The sequence below is a fragment of the Neolamprologus brichardi genome, chromosome 14, assembly GCF_056152115.1.
Source record: "Neolamprologus brichardi isolate AB-2024 chromosome 14, ASM5615211v1, whole genome shotgun sequence".
Lineage (NCBI taxonomy): Eukaryota > Metazoa > Chordata > Actinopteri > Cichliformes > Cichlidae > Neolamprologus > Neolamprologus brichardi.
Genome location: NC_142117.1, coordinates 29,039,303 through 29,055,299, shown reverse-complemented (window position 1 = coordinate 29,055,299; position 15,997 = coordinate 29,039,303). Strand labels below are relative to the sequence as shown.

At 39.3% G+C, this 15,997-nt stretch overlaps 2 protein-coding genes across 2 annotated transcripts; one reads left to right on the top strand and one right to left on the bottom strand.

Moving 5' to 3' along the window:
* Positions 1-689: 689 nt before the first annotated feature.
* ywhag2 (3-monooxygenase/tryptophan 5-monooxygenase activation protein, gamma polypeptide 2) lies at positions 690-7,282 on the bottom strand. Its single transcript, XM_006801499.3, has 2 exons — positions 7,000-7,282; positions 690-3,966 (listed from the first exon to the last, which is right to left on the bottom strand). The coding sequence occupies exons 1-2, from the start codon at positions 7,084-7,086 to the stop codon at positions 3,310-3,312; spliced, it is 744 nt and encodes a 247-aa protein (XP_006801562.1). The 5' UTR covers positions 7,087-7,282; the 3' UTR covers positions 690-3,309.
* Positions 7,283-13,523: 6,241 nt separating this feature from the next.
* LOC102799058 (RIMS-binding protein 2) lies at positions 13,524-15,749 on the top strand. Its single transcript, XM_006801500.3, has 5 exons — positions 13,524-13,770; positions 14,129-14,285; positions 14,583-14,704; positions 14,806-14,877; positions 14,971-15,749. The coding sequence occupies exons 1-5, from the start codon at positions 13,549-13,551 to the stop codon at positions 15,034-15,036; spliced, it is 639 nt and encodes a 212-aa protein (XP_006801563.2). The 5' UTR covers positions 13,524-13,548; the 3' UTR covers positions 15,037-15,749.
* Positions 15,750-15,997: the final 248 nt, after the last annotated feature.

Here is a 15,997-nt window from a genome sequence, read left to right as displayed (position 1 = left end):
GTAAGCTTGTCAGCTATTGGCTGGTGAAGAGGACCTTTCAAAGCAGAGAATTTCATCTCATGAAAGGTTCAGTGCAGCAAGCTGCAGCGAGAGGCTGCAGTCCGGGGGTGGGCGAGCCAGCAGCTTTATCAGCGACATTGGGTTGACAGATGTGCATAAATGCTCAGATAAACTCGACCTTTGGGTGTCAAAAAATACAACAGGGAGGTGAATTTAAAAGCCTAAGGGATTCTCCATCCTTGCTCAACATTAGATGCAGGACTTTGTTTTATTGCTGCGGTCATAAAACCTCTAGTCTTTTCAAGAAATATTCTTTGATCTATGGCCTAATTTAGTTAATGATTAGCAAAGCGGCATGAAAAAGAGCCTCATGTAAGACATACTGCAGTAAGCTGTATGTGCTGGCAGCATCTCTGCACTGCAGCTAATACAGACTCTATCTCATAAGTTCAGCACATGGAACAGCACAGTTTCATACAGTACACGCATACTCACCAAGATATGGATGCAAACACTTGCACATACCACATACACGCACCAGTTATGTGACCCACAAAAGGTTATATAAGGTCAAACTGGTTTCCTGTATTAATGTGTGGGCAGAAATGTTGAGTATTGGAATGAAAAAGAATGAGCTGTGGTGGTTTTGGCATGAGTGTAACAGACAAAAAGAAAAATATATAGAATAATACTGATAAACAAATAACTTTAATGGGCAACAGATGGCAACCAAAGGATACAGTTTGTACTGTTTTCAGTAATCAACCCCTGAACCCCAACTCGGACTAATTTGCAGCAGCTCAGCTCTTTTATTTTTAATCAAATTTGTAATTTATTTGTAATTTCTGCATGTTTTTATGTCACAAAAACAAAGATCAACTGCCAAATAATGAAAACTTAAAAAGAAAAACACAAAGCACTGGGAAAATAAAACAAATTAATTTAAAAAGGGAACACAATGCATGTTTTCTTGACAATGAGTGAAAGTCTTTCAAAAATATCCAAACAAAAATAAGTGACAAAATTCCCTTTCTACTCGTTTCCACACACAACACTTAAAAATTAAAGCAAAGGACTGAACTCCATTTTAATATCGGTGACATGCGTGAGCAGTTGTGCCGATTAGGATTTCATGCTTTTGGAGTGGCGAGCTTTTCAGCGCCGTCAACTTTTAAACTGCGTTAAAAATAAATCAAAGCAGCTGTGACATAAAGTGTGAGCTCATGGAGGCTGACTCATGATGGTGACATAACCGGCATACATGAACAAGGTTGTATGACTGACCTTAAGGCTTTAGGTTTCTCTCTCAAGTTGTCACATCTGAAATCAAAAAGGTCTCCCAACCTGCCATGCATTAAGAAAAAACTAAACTTCCATCTGTGTGAATATATTAATACTCTAAAGAACTAGCAGCATTGTGACTATAAACCCGTTCAGCAGCTTTCTGTCCTCTTAAGCAGCTTCTAAGTGTTTATTTAAAGTTTGTTCTGAAGACGTGTAGTCGCTAATCGATAACCAACACTAGCGAACTGACTATGCTCTCCCTGTGACTGTTGGTGATGATTATTCATACCCATGTGCTGTACAGACAGCAGAAACATGTGAAAATGAGAAAACACTGAAGGGAAAATATTATCTTTCACACATCCTTGCAGGAAAGTAAAATACTGGCAGATAAATCCTTTTTTTTTCTCCCCATTAAAGGTCAACTTGCAAACGAGGCATCTTAAATAATACAGGCACGCACAAAAAGAAGCCAGTACTGTACTCAGGGCACAAAACAATAGTGAAACATTTTTTTCCTATGAAATGGTTTTCTTTAAGAACAAATTTACTTATGGGTGACGATACAACAATACACTAGACCACCACGGAAATGGTGCATGTATAATTTAGTCATATTTTTTTTATTATCATAGCTATTATTTCGGTTCTTGTGCAACTGCTACATAATGACTCACATTCAAGATATTTTGTCACTCAGGAACAGCTAAAAAGTATAAAAACAAACAAACAAACAAAAAAATGTATACTGTCAGAAATAAAATATGGTCCATGTCTGTGAATTCATAACAGAAACATTGAGCTTGGAAACTTCACCATTATTAAAACTGGATAGCATGACAGAAAAAAGTACTTAAATACTGTTCAAAGAACAAAATATATCATAATCATACTTCAATGTGACAAACACCAGCTGATAAGATTAGGTGATCACTGGTGGGTTTTTATCTTCCTTTTTTTTTCTTTCATTAACAAATTAAAATACACATATTGCATGTCACTATAGCAACGCCCATTACAGGTCAATTTTTACGATCAGCATTTTGGTATAGCAAATCAAAAACCATAACAAAATGAAATAAATTAGAAATCAACATCAGACAAAGCCTGTTTTTCTCAATCATATGAATACTTAACACCCACAGTATAAGTTAATAAAGTCAAGCTACTGTATATAAATACATCACCGGCATGCACAATATTGAATAATCGATATTATTGTTGTCATCATCTTACACTGAAGAAACAGTATAGTAGGCAAGTGCATTTAATAAAACAAACACAGAAGTAAACCACAAACTCTGAAGCTGCTTTTATTTTGTATTTTTTGTCTTTTTTTTTTCGTTTTATTTTGTTAAGTCTCTGCCTTTTAGTAATCTTCACCTCCAAAAGAATCGATGGTTCCAGCGACAAAACGGACTAATAGAACAAGGGGAATTAAATTTAACTAACCAATCCTCAGATATTTTCACTCCCGTCTAATTTAACCTCTAAAATTTGGGGGACTTGACTGGTTTGAAACTTTCTCTTTGTTTGCTAGTGTGAGTTTAAAGCATCAGTGGCTTTCAGGGCTCTTTCTCTTACGTAGACTACTACTGGAACCAATGCAAACTAGTTTTGTGAGGCATTCCCATTCAAGCATTTTCTCTCTCAAGTGACTGAAATGCATCTCTATCACGCAAAAACCTAACTAAGCAGCTTATCTTGACAGAACAAGTTCAGTTCCTACGCCAGTGTGAGGCTGCCATTTCAATCCAACAACAACCACTTCAGGCTGATTGACTGACATATCAGTGGTTTTGGCAAATGTCAAAGAGAAAATCAAGAAGACGGAGGCCCCTTTCAACTGTATATATATTTCTATATATATTTAAACTAAGATTTAACCTCCACTCTCACCTCTCTTTTGATTCTTTTCTTTTAACACATGGAAAAATAAAGAACTGCTGCTGCGGTAGTATCATCGGCAAAAGCGGCTGCCAAAGTCCACCGGCCCTTCATATTTTTTCGAAGTGCGGTTTCTTTTTAATTGTTGCCCTCCCCTCCCTCGTCATCCTGCTGGTCACTTGTCCACAGTGTCAAGTTGTCTCGGAGCAGCTGCATGATGAGAGTGGAGTCTTTGTAGGAGTCCTCGTTGAGGGTGTCGAGCTCAGCGATGGCGTCGTCGAAGGCGGTCTTGGCCAGATGACAGGCCTGCTCGGGGGCGTTTTGAATCTCGTAGTAAAACACAGAGTAGTTGAGAGCTAAGCCCAGGCGGATGGGGTGAGTGGGCTGCATGTGCTCTTTGCTGATCTCGTGAGCCTCGTTGTAGGCCTTCTCTGAAGACTCCACCACGGTGGCCCTCTTCTCTCCCGTGGCCACCTCAGCCAGGTATCGGTAGTAGTCGCCCTTCATCTTCAGGTAGAACACTTTGCTCTCGTGCTGCGTGTCGCTGCAGTTCTTGATCAGGAAGTTGTCCAGGAGGTTAAGCACATCCTGGCACACGGCCTCCAGCTCCTTCTCAATCTTCTCCCGGTAGGCCCGCACCATCTCAATCTTTTTCTCATTGCCGTCAGCCGAGGTCTTCTGCTCAATGCTGGAGATCACCCTCCAGGAGGAGCGACGGGCGCCCACCACGTTCTTGTAGGCCACAGACAGCAGGTTCCTCTCCTCATTGGACAGGGCTTCGTTCAGCTCTGTTACCTGGAAGAACAAGAAAAATAAGCAGATGGACTATTAAATAACAGCACAAGACTACATTCACTTTGTGGGGAAAAAAAAGTTAAAGCAAGAACATTTCATCCAAGAAACAATTCTCAAGAAGTCAGTAATATGATTTGGTAAAAATGACAAGGCTGTTGCTGTTTAATGGTTGCATCTTCTCAAAACAGGGTGATTTTGTGCTCTATATTGGTTTGTAATGGAAGCATAGAACGCCATGAAATTTTTAATTTTACAGACTAAACAAATGTAGAGATCAACCAATAACAAAAACAGCTGTTAGTTGCAGTCCTAATTGCCACAACTCGGGCTTCTTTTGCATGAAATAGCCTGGGTTAATGGGGCCATCCACAGCAAAGAAGATGAGCAATATTTCACGTCATGTGCAATTCCAGTTTCCATGGCAATCCATTCATTTAGTGCACCAGTAGCTTCAGCTGCCACGTGGACAGCTAATGCTAGTTAGTGAGAAATGATATTCAAGATAGTTGGCAGCAGTGGGGGGTTGGGAGAGGAAAGGAGGACTGGAGATGGCTAAAATGTTCCCACGAGCACTCGGGGGCAGCTGCACTGTAAATGAAAACCATCACTGCTCAGGCGGTTCACATGTCCCAGTGACCTTCTCCCCAACTGAAACTGACCTTTTTACCTGTCTAAAACACCACACGGTGACATCACTCTGAGTTAGGCTGTTAAATTGAGATTTTGATGAATCCGAATGCTGGCCGGGCAGTGCTCAAAGAGACTGGGTTATGTAACTCGAGGCTTTTATATTGGAAACGTAGTTTGTGCTGGAACATGGCCTCTTGCAGATCAATAATCGGTACAAAACATGGTGCTTAGGCTTATCATAACCTTTCACCAAGAAAAGAAGAAAGAGCTTATTGCAATTTTTGCAAGTTTTACTCAAAAAGCTTTTCGTTTTGTGCAAACATTTCTCCTGAGCAGGTCTGACATTCTCTGCTCAGGCAGAGGAGCACAAACATGGCGCAGACTCGCTGATGTCACAGCGATGGAGAGCAAAGCTCTCAACTCATAGGGATTGAGTGGCCTTTGCTCTGCTTGTTCAAAACTGTCACACAAACCCAGTGATACCATCAGACTGCAGATGAAAAACACACAAAACAGTCAAATGAGGTAGATTACTGCTAATCTGATGACTCAACCTATGTGGGGGGGTTTTGTTGTAAAAAGAAAGGAAACAGGTCACTGCTCTAATTATTGTGATGCTTCCAACTGGAACTACACTAGTACACTATATATAAGTATAGTTATACTATTATATATGTACAAAATAAAACAAATACCTCATTGCTGATGACATGGTCATAAAACAAGACAAGAACAACTGAATTTGATACAGAGTTATCAATCAGTCGTTTAAATGTTTTATTAGGCAAAAATGAGATCAGCTGTGAAAAGAGTTCTGTGCCAGTTCTGTCTTTTGGGCTGTCTATCAGGACTGGTTGGGAAACTTTTGAAGGGCATTTCTTGTAATTATTCACATTTCTGCCTACATTTTTCATGAGGAACACAACGGTGACAGCCTATCATTTGTCTTCTCTGGCTGCAATGGCGAGGGATTCCCTTCGATTAGAGAGGGAGAGTACACACCCCTGCAAAAGGGCCCACTTTGGACCGCACTGACATGGCAGATTGCTTAAAGAGAAAGGAATCCCTCCCCTGCACGCACATCATCCCACCTCCTGCAACCAGAAACCCTCGATGACAAGTGCTCCACGGGGGCTCAACCCATCTCGCATAAAGCAAAATGTTCCTCGTTTTAAAAAGTGTGGGATGATTTTAATCCGTGTGTGAGCTCACGGACACTGTGCTGAGACTCCCGGGATGTTGCTGGTTCCAATATGAGCTGGTGTGACACAGCAGGTTTTTTTTTAAACCTGTTACTGAATCCACTTCCCAGAATTTTTTAAGGGGCCAGAGAAACAAAAAAAAGAAAAAGGCAGACAAAGGCTCTGTCCTCAGCACCATCCATTAAGAGCTGAGAAAGCTACAGTGAGGCAGGCCAGCATGTCATCTTCTTCACATCAAATATTACACCATTAACCAGGGTCATTAACCCAAAATGGCATTAAAATGCTACCAGATATCAGCCCTTGATACACAAGCAGCATGCACAGAAGGTGATATGTGACAAATAAAGTAATAAATAAGAAGGAAATTCCTGTAATCAAATCTGACCACACTGACTCACTGCAATATGACAAAGAATATTCTAGAGAGATTCTGCTGCCTCCTACGTTTGTTTGGAGGAGAGCGTTTAGTTTTTGGAAGCTTTTTCTTTGTCCAAAGCAATCATGCTCCAATTTATCCTCCAAGCCTCGAGTAGAAATATTAAAATGATCGCCATCATTCTTATTGTTTTAATTTATGTGACAAAGAGAGAGGAGAGGAGGCGGCGGAGGAGGAGTGGGAGGAGGAGGAGAAGAGGACGAGGAGAAGGGGGGGCAAGAGCAGTTGATAGGCTTTTTCCGAGCAACCTCACATGGCTCCCAGCAGCAGAAGCTCTTAGAAATTCAGCATAATGGAGGAAGGGGAGGTGTGGTGGTGAAAGAAGGGGAGAAAAAAAAAGGAAATCAGCAAATGTGTCAGAGCAGAGCAGTTCCACGATTCGAGTCTCTTCTTAGCCTGAGAGTGAAAGCTCGGGCCTGCATGCGTTTCATTGTAACGCGCCCTCAATGAGCGGCACGGCCGATAGAAAGGCACCGCCCAAGGAGGAGCCGATTTGGACTGGAATCAGAAAAAAAAGCCTCTGAGCTGTCAGTGAACTGGCGACAGCACAATAAACACAATGAATGTTATTTCAGAATGACCCCCAGATGTAGTGCTGTAATATCGAGAGCCAGTTGTAACCGCAGCTTTACAGCTGCGAGCCTTTACGCAGGGCGAGCCTTTACGCAAACGCAGCAGCTTTACACCGATATTCACGCACATGTAAGCCACAGTTATCGTCTTTCTTTTTTTGTATTTTACTGTTATTTTGAATTGACTTACCGATTTCATAGCAGCTGCCATGTCATCATATCTCTCAGCCTGTTCAGCCAGCCTGGCTTTCTGCACCAGCTGCTCGCGATCAACCATTTTTTAGATGATGTTTGGTTGCTTTGTCGAGCTGCTCTACGTGAAGTTTGGGGAAAGAAATTACTTAAATTTTAAATCGCAATGCAGTGAAATCCTACGCGAACCTAATGCTGCAGCTGTTCCCTGCTGTCTGTCTGAGCTCCGTGCAGACGGGACACCCTCTCCTCTCTCCCTCCCTCCCTGCCTTTCCTCCTCCTTTCCTCCTCCTTCTCCCCCCTCCTCCTCCTCACACACACACACACACACACACTCTCCCCGGGCTGCGTCATCACTGGAAAAGGTGGGTGTCTGTGCCAATGATGTAACACTCCATACATGGGAAGTAGAGGGCCAGGCCTGTGGGAATGGATGGATGGGAGCAAAGGTGAGCTATAGATGAATTATGGGAAATGGGGTCCCCAGCAGAACGACAAAAAGGCCTACCTAAAGCATAGACTGTATAAATGATTATTTGTTATTAATGTTTCGGATCCAGTATAGTGCCTATACTTGGATGAAAAGGTGGAGTGCAGCTGTATCTTGCATCTTGACATCACACAGCTGAGGCCATTGTATTGCAAGCATAGACGATATAAAAGATGGGTGTAGCTTCTGGGACTGAAAAGTGAAGTCATTGCAGTGCCTTAAACCGCATTCTTTTTAGAGGCCTCCAGGGTGCGATAGCTTTGGCTGCAAAACAGAAGCCTACAAAAAAAACCCCCAAAAAAACCCCCAGCCCTTTGCCCTAAACTAAGCATAGAAAACACTTTTCCAGTGAGTTTATTGGCACAGTCACTTGTTTTGGGTCATACTTATAAAAAATTAAGTCCATTATGAAAATTTTGGTCATTCCTAGTGTCAGAAAGGTGGGACATCCAGGTTACATTTATTGACAAGCCGTTAACCAATGAGTACACAGGTTCACAGCCTTGCTTGTTAGCCTTAATTTCAGCAAACATGACTTTAACATTATTATGTAGACACTATTTTTTAAGTCAGTTTTGTAACTTCAAAGGTTTGTGATGTATACACCGCATCCACACTTCGCCATCTCTGCACTAAATGGTTGATCCAAACACAGACTGTCTATAAAGATGAATTTATCCACTATAATCACACGACCCTATTATTTTGAACTTTCCATTTTGAAACCTTAACTTTAGCATCTTGGCCTCCTATATTTGCCAGCTGTTTAAGATGGTCAGAGTCTGAAGCTACCATATTTGGACAAGATTTCAAGTTATCAGCCAAAGTTAGCCAGCTTGGTTAGAAAGCTGTTCTTTAACCAGTAACTTCCAAGAAAGCTACACTATATATCAAATAATCACATTTCAAAGCTCCAAACATAGTAAAGAGGTCTTTCAAAGAAAAAGGTATTTTAACACGAGTGACACCATACAGAACAAAGCAGGCATCACTGATAACAGGTTGGTTTTATTCAGTCAGGCACAACATGAAAACAAGGAGATGAGGTGCAGGTGGGTTGCAAAGCAGCTTGTAGATGCACAATAGGCAACTGTAGGCAAGATAAATCAGTAAAGCTATCACTGTAGGTAGGTGTAATTACATTTGTGGTCTGGCAGGGAGGGTGGTCACCATGACACAGCATCGTAATGACTGATGACATTGCCCACTGGCCAATCCCCCCCCCCCCCCCCCCCCCAAGGGGAGGAAATACCTCAATAAAGTGTTGTAAGAGTGAGACTCAAGCATAAAAAAAGCTTTGTAAAGTTCCAATCAAGGGAAAAAGCATATCAAGCTCTCCAGTATTCATCTTATTTATGTTTAATACAGGATTAAATGCCCTCTTGATCACACTCACATTGGTAGAATATGGACAGTAACTACACTCACCTACAAGGCAGCATGATAAAGTGCCTTTAAATAAAGGAGATGTAATGCAGTGTCATATGAGTTGCTGTTGTAATTATGGGGGAGGTATGAAGAAGAAGTGGAAAAGATGTGATCTATTGTGCCTCTAACATGCCTAAGTGCAGAACTGGGTGCTATTTCAAGTAAGTAAAAACATGATTAGTGATTATTAGGGTGTTGTCACGTGTGAGAGAACATGATGCCACGATGAGTGCTCTTGCAGTGAACGAACACAAGGTGAACAGCCCTTCTGATGAAAAACAAGAAATGCTGTGCCCTTTACAATGCCCTTATGTTGGACTGGTCTGACCATTATGGGAACAATTACACCCTTAAAACATTTTTTTGTTGTTGTAGTTGGCATTTATTAATGTAGATGATTTTAAAACCACGCCAGTACAACTAGTGGTTTGCCTTTATGTGTCTCTCTTCTCTTTTGGTCTATGCAGCTTTTTTCCAATTTAAAACATGAATGACACCATACAGAACAAAGACGGGAACAAATAGTATCAGGTAGTAATATTTACCTGATAGTATTTTTTTCGACAATATGGAAAAGATGCACCATCTCTGCACTACAAGCATAGCAGTTCAACAGCATTCTCTCAACCTACTAGTTTTTGGTAGTTTTATTTGTAAAAGTGTTTTAAATTTTTTACACACTCTTTTCTGTTGGACATCCTTCTCTCAAAATGCTGTTGCAACTTTTCATCTTGAATTAATCTATACTTGTAAAGAGGGAGGTTAGCTCTAGGTTAGCCAGTGGTGGTAGATAGATAGAGAAAAATGATAATAATACAAACAGATTTGCAAAATCTAACAGGAGACAGGCTTTTTTTGTCCAAAGGTTGAATCAAAAGCTGCAAAAGCAAGGGCTTAATGAGAAAGCTCAAGTTTAAGGTTTTATAACCTTTATCCATACATTTTCTTAACAACTTAACCAAATTAGGACTGGAGCCAGCTCTCAGGCCAAGAGGCAAAGAACCATTCCACACAGGGCAAACATAGAAAAACAGACATAATTTACACTCACATCCAACCCTTCTGCAAATTTATAGTCAGTCACTAACTAGCTTAACCATATATCTTTGGTCTGTTGCACAGGGAAAATACGGGGAGGCCCGAGCCAAGGGGCAAGTTCAAAACAAGAACCTTCTTGCTCTGAGATGATATTACTAACCCCCGTTAACTATGCCACCTGCTTTGATGGTTTCTATTTTATGGTTAGAAGGTACTGACTTATTATAACAGGATAAGGAATTCCATTTTATTTTGTTTGAGAGTGCAGTCCAAAACTTCTGACAGAATATCGCAGAAAGTTGATTCTGCTCTTTTACATAAACAGGAAAACCATGTTCACATTAGACAAAATCAAACTTTTCTCTCAATGAATCAATGTTGACCCTAAAGTTCTCCTGGCTTATGTGCTGACCCTACCATTTGCTAATGACCTAACCTAGCAGCTAGCCTACTAACCTTTACTTGTTTTGCAGCTAACATCAATATTAGATTCCAATCAAGGAGACTGGGTCACACCTGAAATGACTGGAGCACACAGCTAAGAGAGTATTATGAACACACACTCAGTTTTCATATAAAATGCAATTCTTGTATTTTGCTACACTGGTAAAAGTATTAACAAAATAAAGAGTGGCTTGCCAAAATTATGATTTTAATTACAGCAAGCTTTCCACACTTGAATAAAAGAAGGGCACTAAATAGTTCTGTTGATATTAAGTATAAGTTTTATATACAAAAATTATTAGAATAATTATAAAGCAGCGTAAGAAATAATGGCCCAAACTGTATGTAGGCGAGTATGAGGTGAAACATTTTTGAAAGACTTAAAACATATACAATTGTAGTGAAAGCTTTTTAATTATTTAATTACAAGAGTTATTAAAGGATATAAATGAATACCAGAGGAGGGGGGGGGGGGGGGGATCCAACTCTCAATAGTTATTCGGATGCTTTAAGTACATTTATATGCAATTTAGAGTGATATGCATTTATAAGGACAGCAGTTCTTAGTATAGGTGTCTGTGTATGTACCTATAAATCAATATGTATCTAAAACTTTGATGTCACATGAATTTGTTAAACTGACTAATTTTACAGCAGACTCTTTATTACACTTAGAAACATGCAACAGCTCCCTCTTCTGGGCAGACATAAAAAATGATAAGAGAACAAGTGAGAATGAGAAATGCTTTCAATTTGTTGCTCACTGAAACCAAGAGTAATTTTTGGAACCTGCTTTATTAAATCCTTTAAGAGGTCTCTAGCCTGTGACTTTGGAGCCACATGTGGGCACATGTGGCCCCTCCAGGGGTGAGTGGTCAGTTTGGCTAAACGAACTAAATGATGTTAGCAAGTTGGTGTTTTTTCTTTTATATTTTTTGTTATACAAACAATGAGTTTAATTCAAAATTTAATACAAAAATGACCTAATCTTAGGCATCCATAGATTTTTCTTCTTTCTTTCTTTCTTTCTTATTAATCTATTTATTTATATCTTTAGAGCTACATAAACTTGGCCTATACATCCTTCTTTTCCATCTATTAGGATGTGTAATGAGAAAAAAGCAAACAAATTTCATAATTGTAGTTACATGGTTTCATAAATGCAAGAAAAATTGTAGTATTCCGGTAAAAATGCAAAAATAATCCAAACCAAATCAAAAATAAAACTTACTAATCATGCATAGCCCTCTGCAGAGTAGTGGGGTGTGGTTGATATGCTGATTTATACTGAATAGACTGCACCAACCCCCTGAACCTGCTTTACACCACAATGTAGATTTTTCTAATGAATAATTATTAAAAATGGTTCTTTTGTTAGTTAAGAAAACAAGATTCTGCTACATATCACCAACAGTCAACCTGGTCCCTGGGTCCAGATTTGTTTTTGATAATTTCTTGATAACCATAAGGTGATGTCTACCAACATTTCTTATTTCAGTTTCATGTGTATTTGTCAAGTTATGCTCTATTTCTTACTGGGAAAGAATCTATGTTAGGGCTAGCTTTATCTCTGGTAAAGATTTCATCTAAAACTGTCTGTGGCTTTTCCTTAGCTGATCATGCTAGCAAACAGATAAACAGACAAACTAATCATATAATCTTTTGGAAGCAAGTAACAGAACCTGAATCGTTTAACTCAAAAGAGCAAAAATAATAAAGAGGGCATATGAGAACAAATGACTGTCTGAATGAAAACTGACTTTTGAAAAGCCTAACTAACAACTGAAGAGGACAAAAAGCAGTGAGTGCACATGTTCGCTGGTTCTTCCTTTAATCATTAACATTAAAACACAGATTTTGTCTCTCAGCAGTAAAACTGAAACATAATTGGGCACCAGTTTAGCTCATCTGGTTGAGCTGCAAACCCAAATGCTGAGGTTTGAGTCCATCCGAGACCATTTTTTGCATTTCACCCTCTCTCTCGCTTCATTCCTGTTTACTTTCTACACTGTTCTGTCAAATAAAGGTGAGTCAAAATAAATCAGATGGGGAATAATGGGAAAATGAGGGCTGAGTAAGCTAAAGTAATGAATAGTGGCAGTTAATACATAAAGAAAGATAATATTCTTCAGTCTTTACAGAAAAGCATTTCTCAAAGTCCAAAACATACACAAACAAAAAAACAAAAACTGAACAAAATTAATGAAGTGAATAAAACCAACAACACCTGAAGCTACTCAGCCTCAACTTCCTCAGATACAACTTTCAGTTATTCAAACAACATAGCGCCAGTTAATGGTTGGAAGAGTAAACAGCAGCAATGGCTCAGATGTGTTTTCAGTTTCTGCCTTACCATTTTTCAACAAACACACAGGTGATTGATAATCTCTGCTGGAGGAGATTATCACCTGCTGACTTGGCCACAGGTGAAGAAAGGAAGTGTCGACTTTCAGTGATGAAAACTGGGTCATGTCAGGAGGAGGAGGAGCAATAAGACGAAACAAGAAAACAAGGCTACTTCCTTAATTGAGCAAGGCTTGATAGTTTAAGGAAGCAGAGCCACATATACACTATACATTCTACACTGTATACAACCAGCCACACTGAACTATTCACACTCACACTGATAAAGGCTTTGTTCTCCAACCAGAACCATTGTTTTACTTTAAAAAAAAATAAGTTGCAACACTTCAGAAGAAAACCAGAGCAACCAGATAAAACCCACCTGTACCTCTGGCGAGGCCTAGGAGACGAGGACCAATGCAAAAGAAAGTGTATAAAAGAAAATAAATATTACAAACAGAGCTACAGTTAAATGTATCTATGTGTCATTAAGAAATATTTTTTTAAAAAATGTCTGTTTTCTCTACTTTTGTACTTCTCCTTTCAAGTATATTTGGAAGCATTTTTGCTTTTCAAATATCTGCATTAAAACTAAAGTTATTTCATCTTGTGCTCCCGTTGCTTTGCACACAGTGCAGTTTGGCAGTGCTGAACTAATGAATCTATCTACTTGCTTCAAAGAGGATTACTGTTCCTTGTGCTTAGCTTAGTTACCTCACATTAGGTTGAGGCTAAGGAGAGGTCTGCTGTCTACAGTGGCCATCTGTCTGCCAAGTGGACAGTCGAGCACTCACTTTGCTGTAAATGGAGACAAGGCTCGAGTTGGATGTTTTGATATACCCAGATGAAGTAAGGATCGCTACTCCGGAGGATCTCAGGGACTGGGAGCTGGAAACTGCGAGCCAGGTGTCCATACCCAACGTCCGGCTCTTTGTTGCACTTTACCCATACAACCCGGCTGCCATGTCTCCAAACCACGAGACAGCTGCAGAAGAGCTGCCCTTTGTGCCAGGCCAGATCATCAAGGTAAGATTAAGTGTAATTTCATGCACTGTGTACATTGTTACACCGAAGCGCTTCTCTGTGTCTGAGTTGCGTTTCATCTCTTCATCAGTTCAAAATGTTCTTTGAAAGAACCTATAGTGTTTCCTGTTTGTGCTGGAGTCACGACAGTTAAATGTGTAAGAAGACAATAGGTTTTTTTTCTTCATTTCCTGTCACCTTTTTCATCTGATTGATGTGATTTACCGCCTTTTTTCTCTGAATCTGTCTGCTGCTGCATCACATAAATACAGACAAATACATGTATGCAATAAATACACTCTTTTATTCAGAAACCAAGCCTAAAGTTATAAAAGTAACTGCTGGTGCTGGGTTTTTTTAGGTTACTGGAGACAAAGACGCAGATGGGTTTTATCATGGTGAGTCTGGCGGGCTTTCTGGGTATGTGCCGAGTAATATGGTGGCTGAGATCCCAGTGGATGATGAGTATCTGAAGCATCTACTCATGCAGCAGGGATTCCTCCCCGTGGACCACACAGGTATTAGCCTGTTTACTGTAACACGCTGGCAAAACAGTGTTGCTGGGGTAACTGAAGTATAATTGAAAAACAATTATTGTGGCATAATTTGGAACGAGGCCGTTCAGAGATGATCTGTGAGAGGATGTTTGCAATGAGCTCCTCCCTACAGGAAGTTTACAACAGATATTAGGACAAATAACAAAAAATTTACTGATTGTAAAAATATGACACTACCACTGTCACTGCGTGGAGTGTTTGTTTATCCTCTAAGTTAGCATGAAAGCTTCATTGGGATGTTTGCTTTTCGTACTGCAGGCATGTCTCTAACACCAGACCTGAGCGATGTCACCAGTATCCCTGACAGTGGGGCTGTTAGGCGAATGGTAGCCTTATTTGACTATGATCCATGGGAAAACTCACCCAACATGGACAGTGAAGTAAGCACCGTAAAGTAACATTACCACATATTATATATTTAAAATATCAAGATTAATCTACTGTTTTACACAAACTGGTTTTGACTTTCTCTGTCTTACAGGCCGAACTCGGCTTTCGTTCGGGAGATATCATATATGTTTTAGGTGACATGGATCAAGATGGGTTTTACTATGTAAGCATCATCCTTGCACTTACAATACAGTGACTGGTGTTTAGTTTTCATACTGATGTCTGTACAGAAGCTAAACTTTCATTTCAACTTCAGGGAGATCTTCACGGACAACGAGGTTTGGTTCCATCAAACTTTCTGCAGCTGTTTCCCTGGGATTAGAAGAAAATGCACGCTAAGCTGTTTGCTACAAATGCCAAGTCACAGACGCAGTGAGAAACCATAAGTTTCTATGTAAAATATGGCTAAAAGGACACTTCATGTATCAAAAATAGTTTATTTTATTTTTATATTCTACTAACTGCATCTGTTTTAGACTGAAAGAAAGCAGCTAATGAACCCCTCTGTTAGTATCAATAAGAATGCTCAAAACTAAAAAGAGTTCAGGCCTTTGTTTAAATGTTTCTTTATTGAAATAACAGATACTTACAAGCCCTTTGATGCAAAAAAACCCCAAAAACAAGAACAACAAAAAAACAGAATATTTACAATAATGCATATTTTGAAAATTACAGGTAAAATACAAAAATTTTTGTCTTTGCTTTAGGCGCTTTCACAAAAACTCAAGAACTGACTTGCTAAATAAATTACCTGATGAGAATGGATAAATTATTTTAGCCTTAATAATACACAATTTACAGATTTCTTTCTCCCCAGTGTTTTGATATAGCATTTCCATTTTTTTGCCTTATGCCCTGTATATATATATTTTCTATCACTGGCTTATTTCATATAAGTTATTTAAAAAGGAAAAAAAACTTTTTGAATTTTGCAGCAATTTTTTTGTAAAAATAAAGAGACTCTTGTTATAACTGAAAAAAAATTTTAATCATGTTCCAAATGTAAGAGCTGTAGTTAAACTGAAAATAAACTGTCCTAATTCTTACTTTGCTTCTTACTTTCCTTACCTGATTTTTCTATTTAACAATGGACCAAAAATTGACATTCAGTTCTTTTCTTGTCTGGTAAATACATTTGTTGTAATAAAAAGAAATGCAAAATTTATTGGTTAAAATATCAAAGAAGTTCAGCAGGTTTTCAAATGTTCACACAGTCGGTCTGGTTTCTTCTTTTACTTTCCTCTGCAGCAAACAGTATACTCATCCATAAAGTAGGAAACACT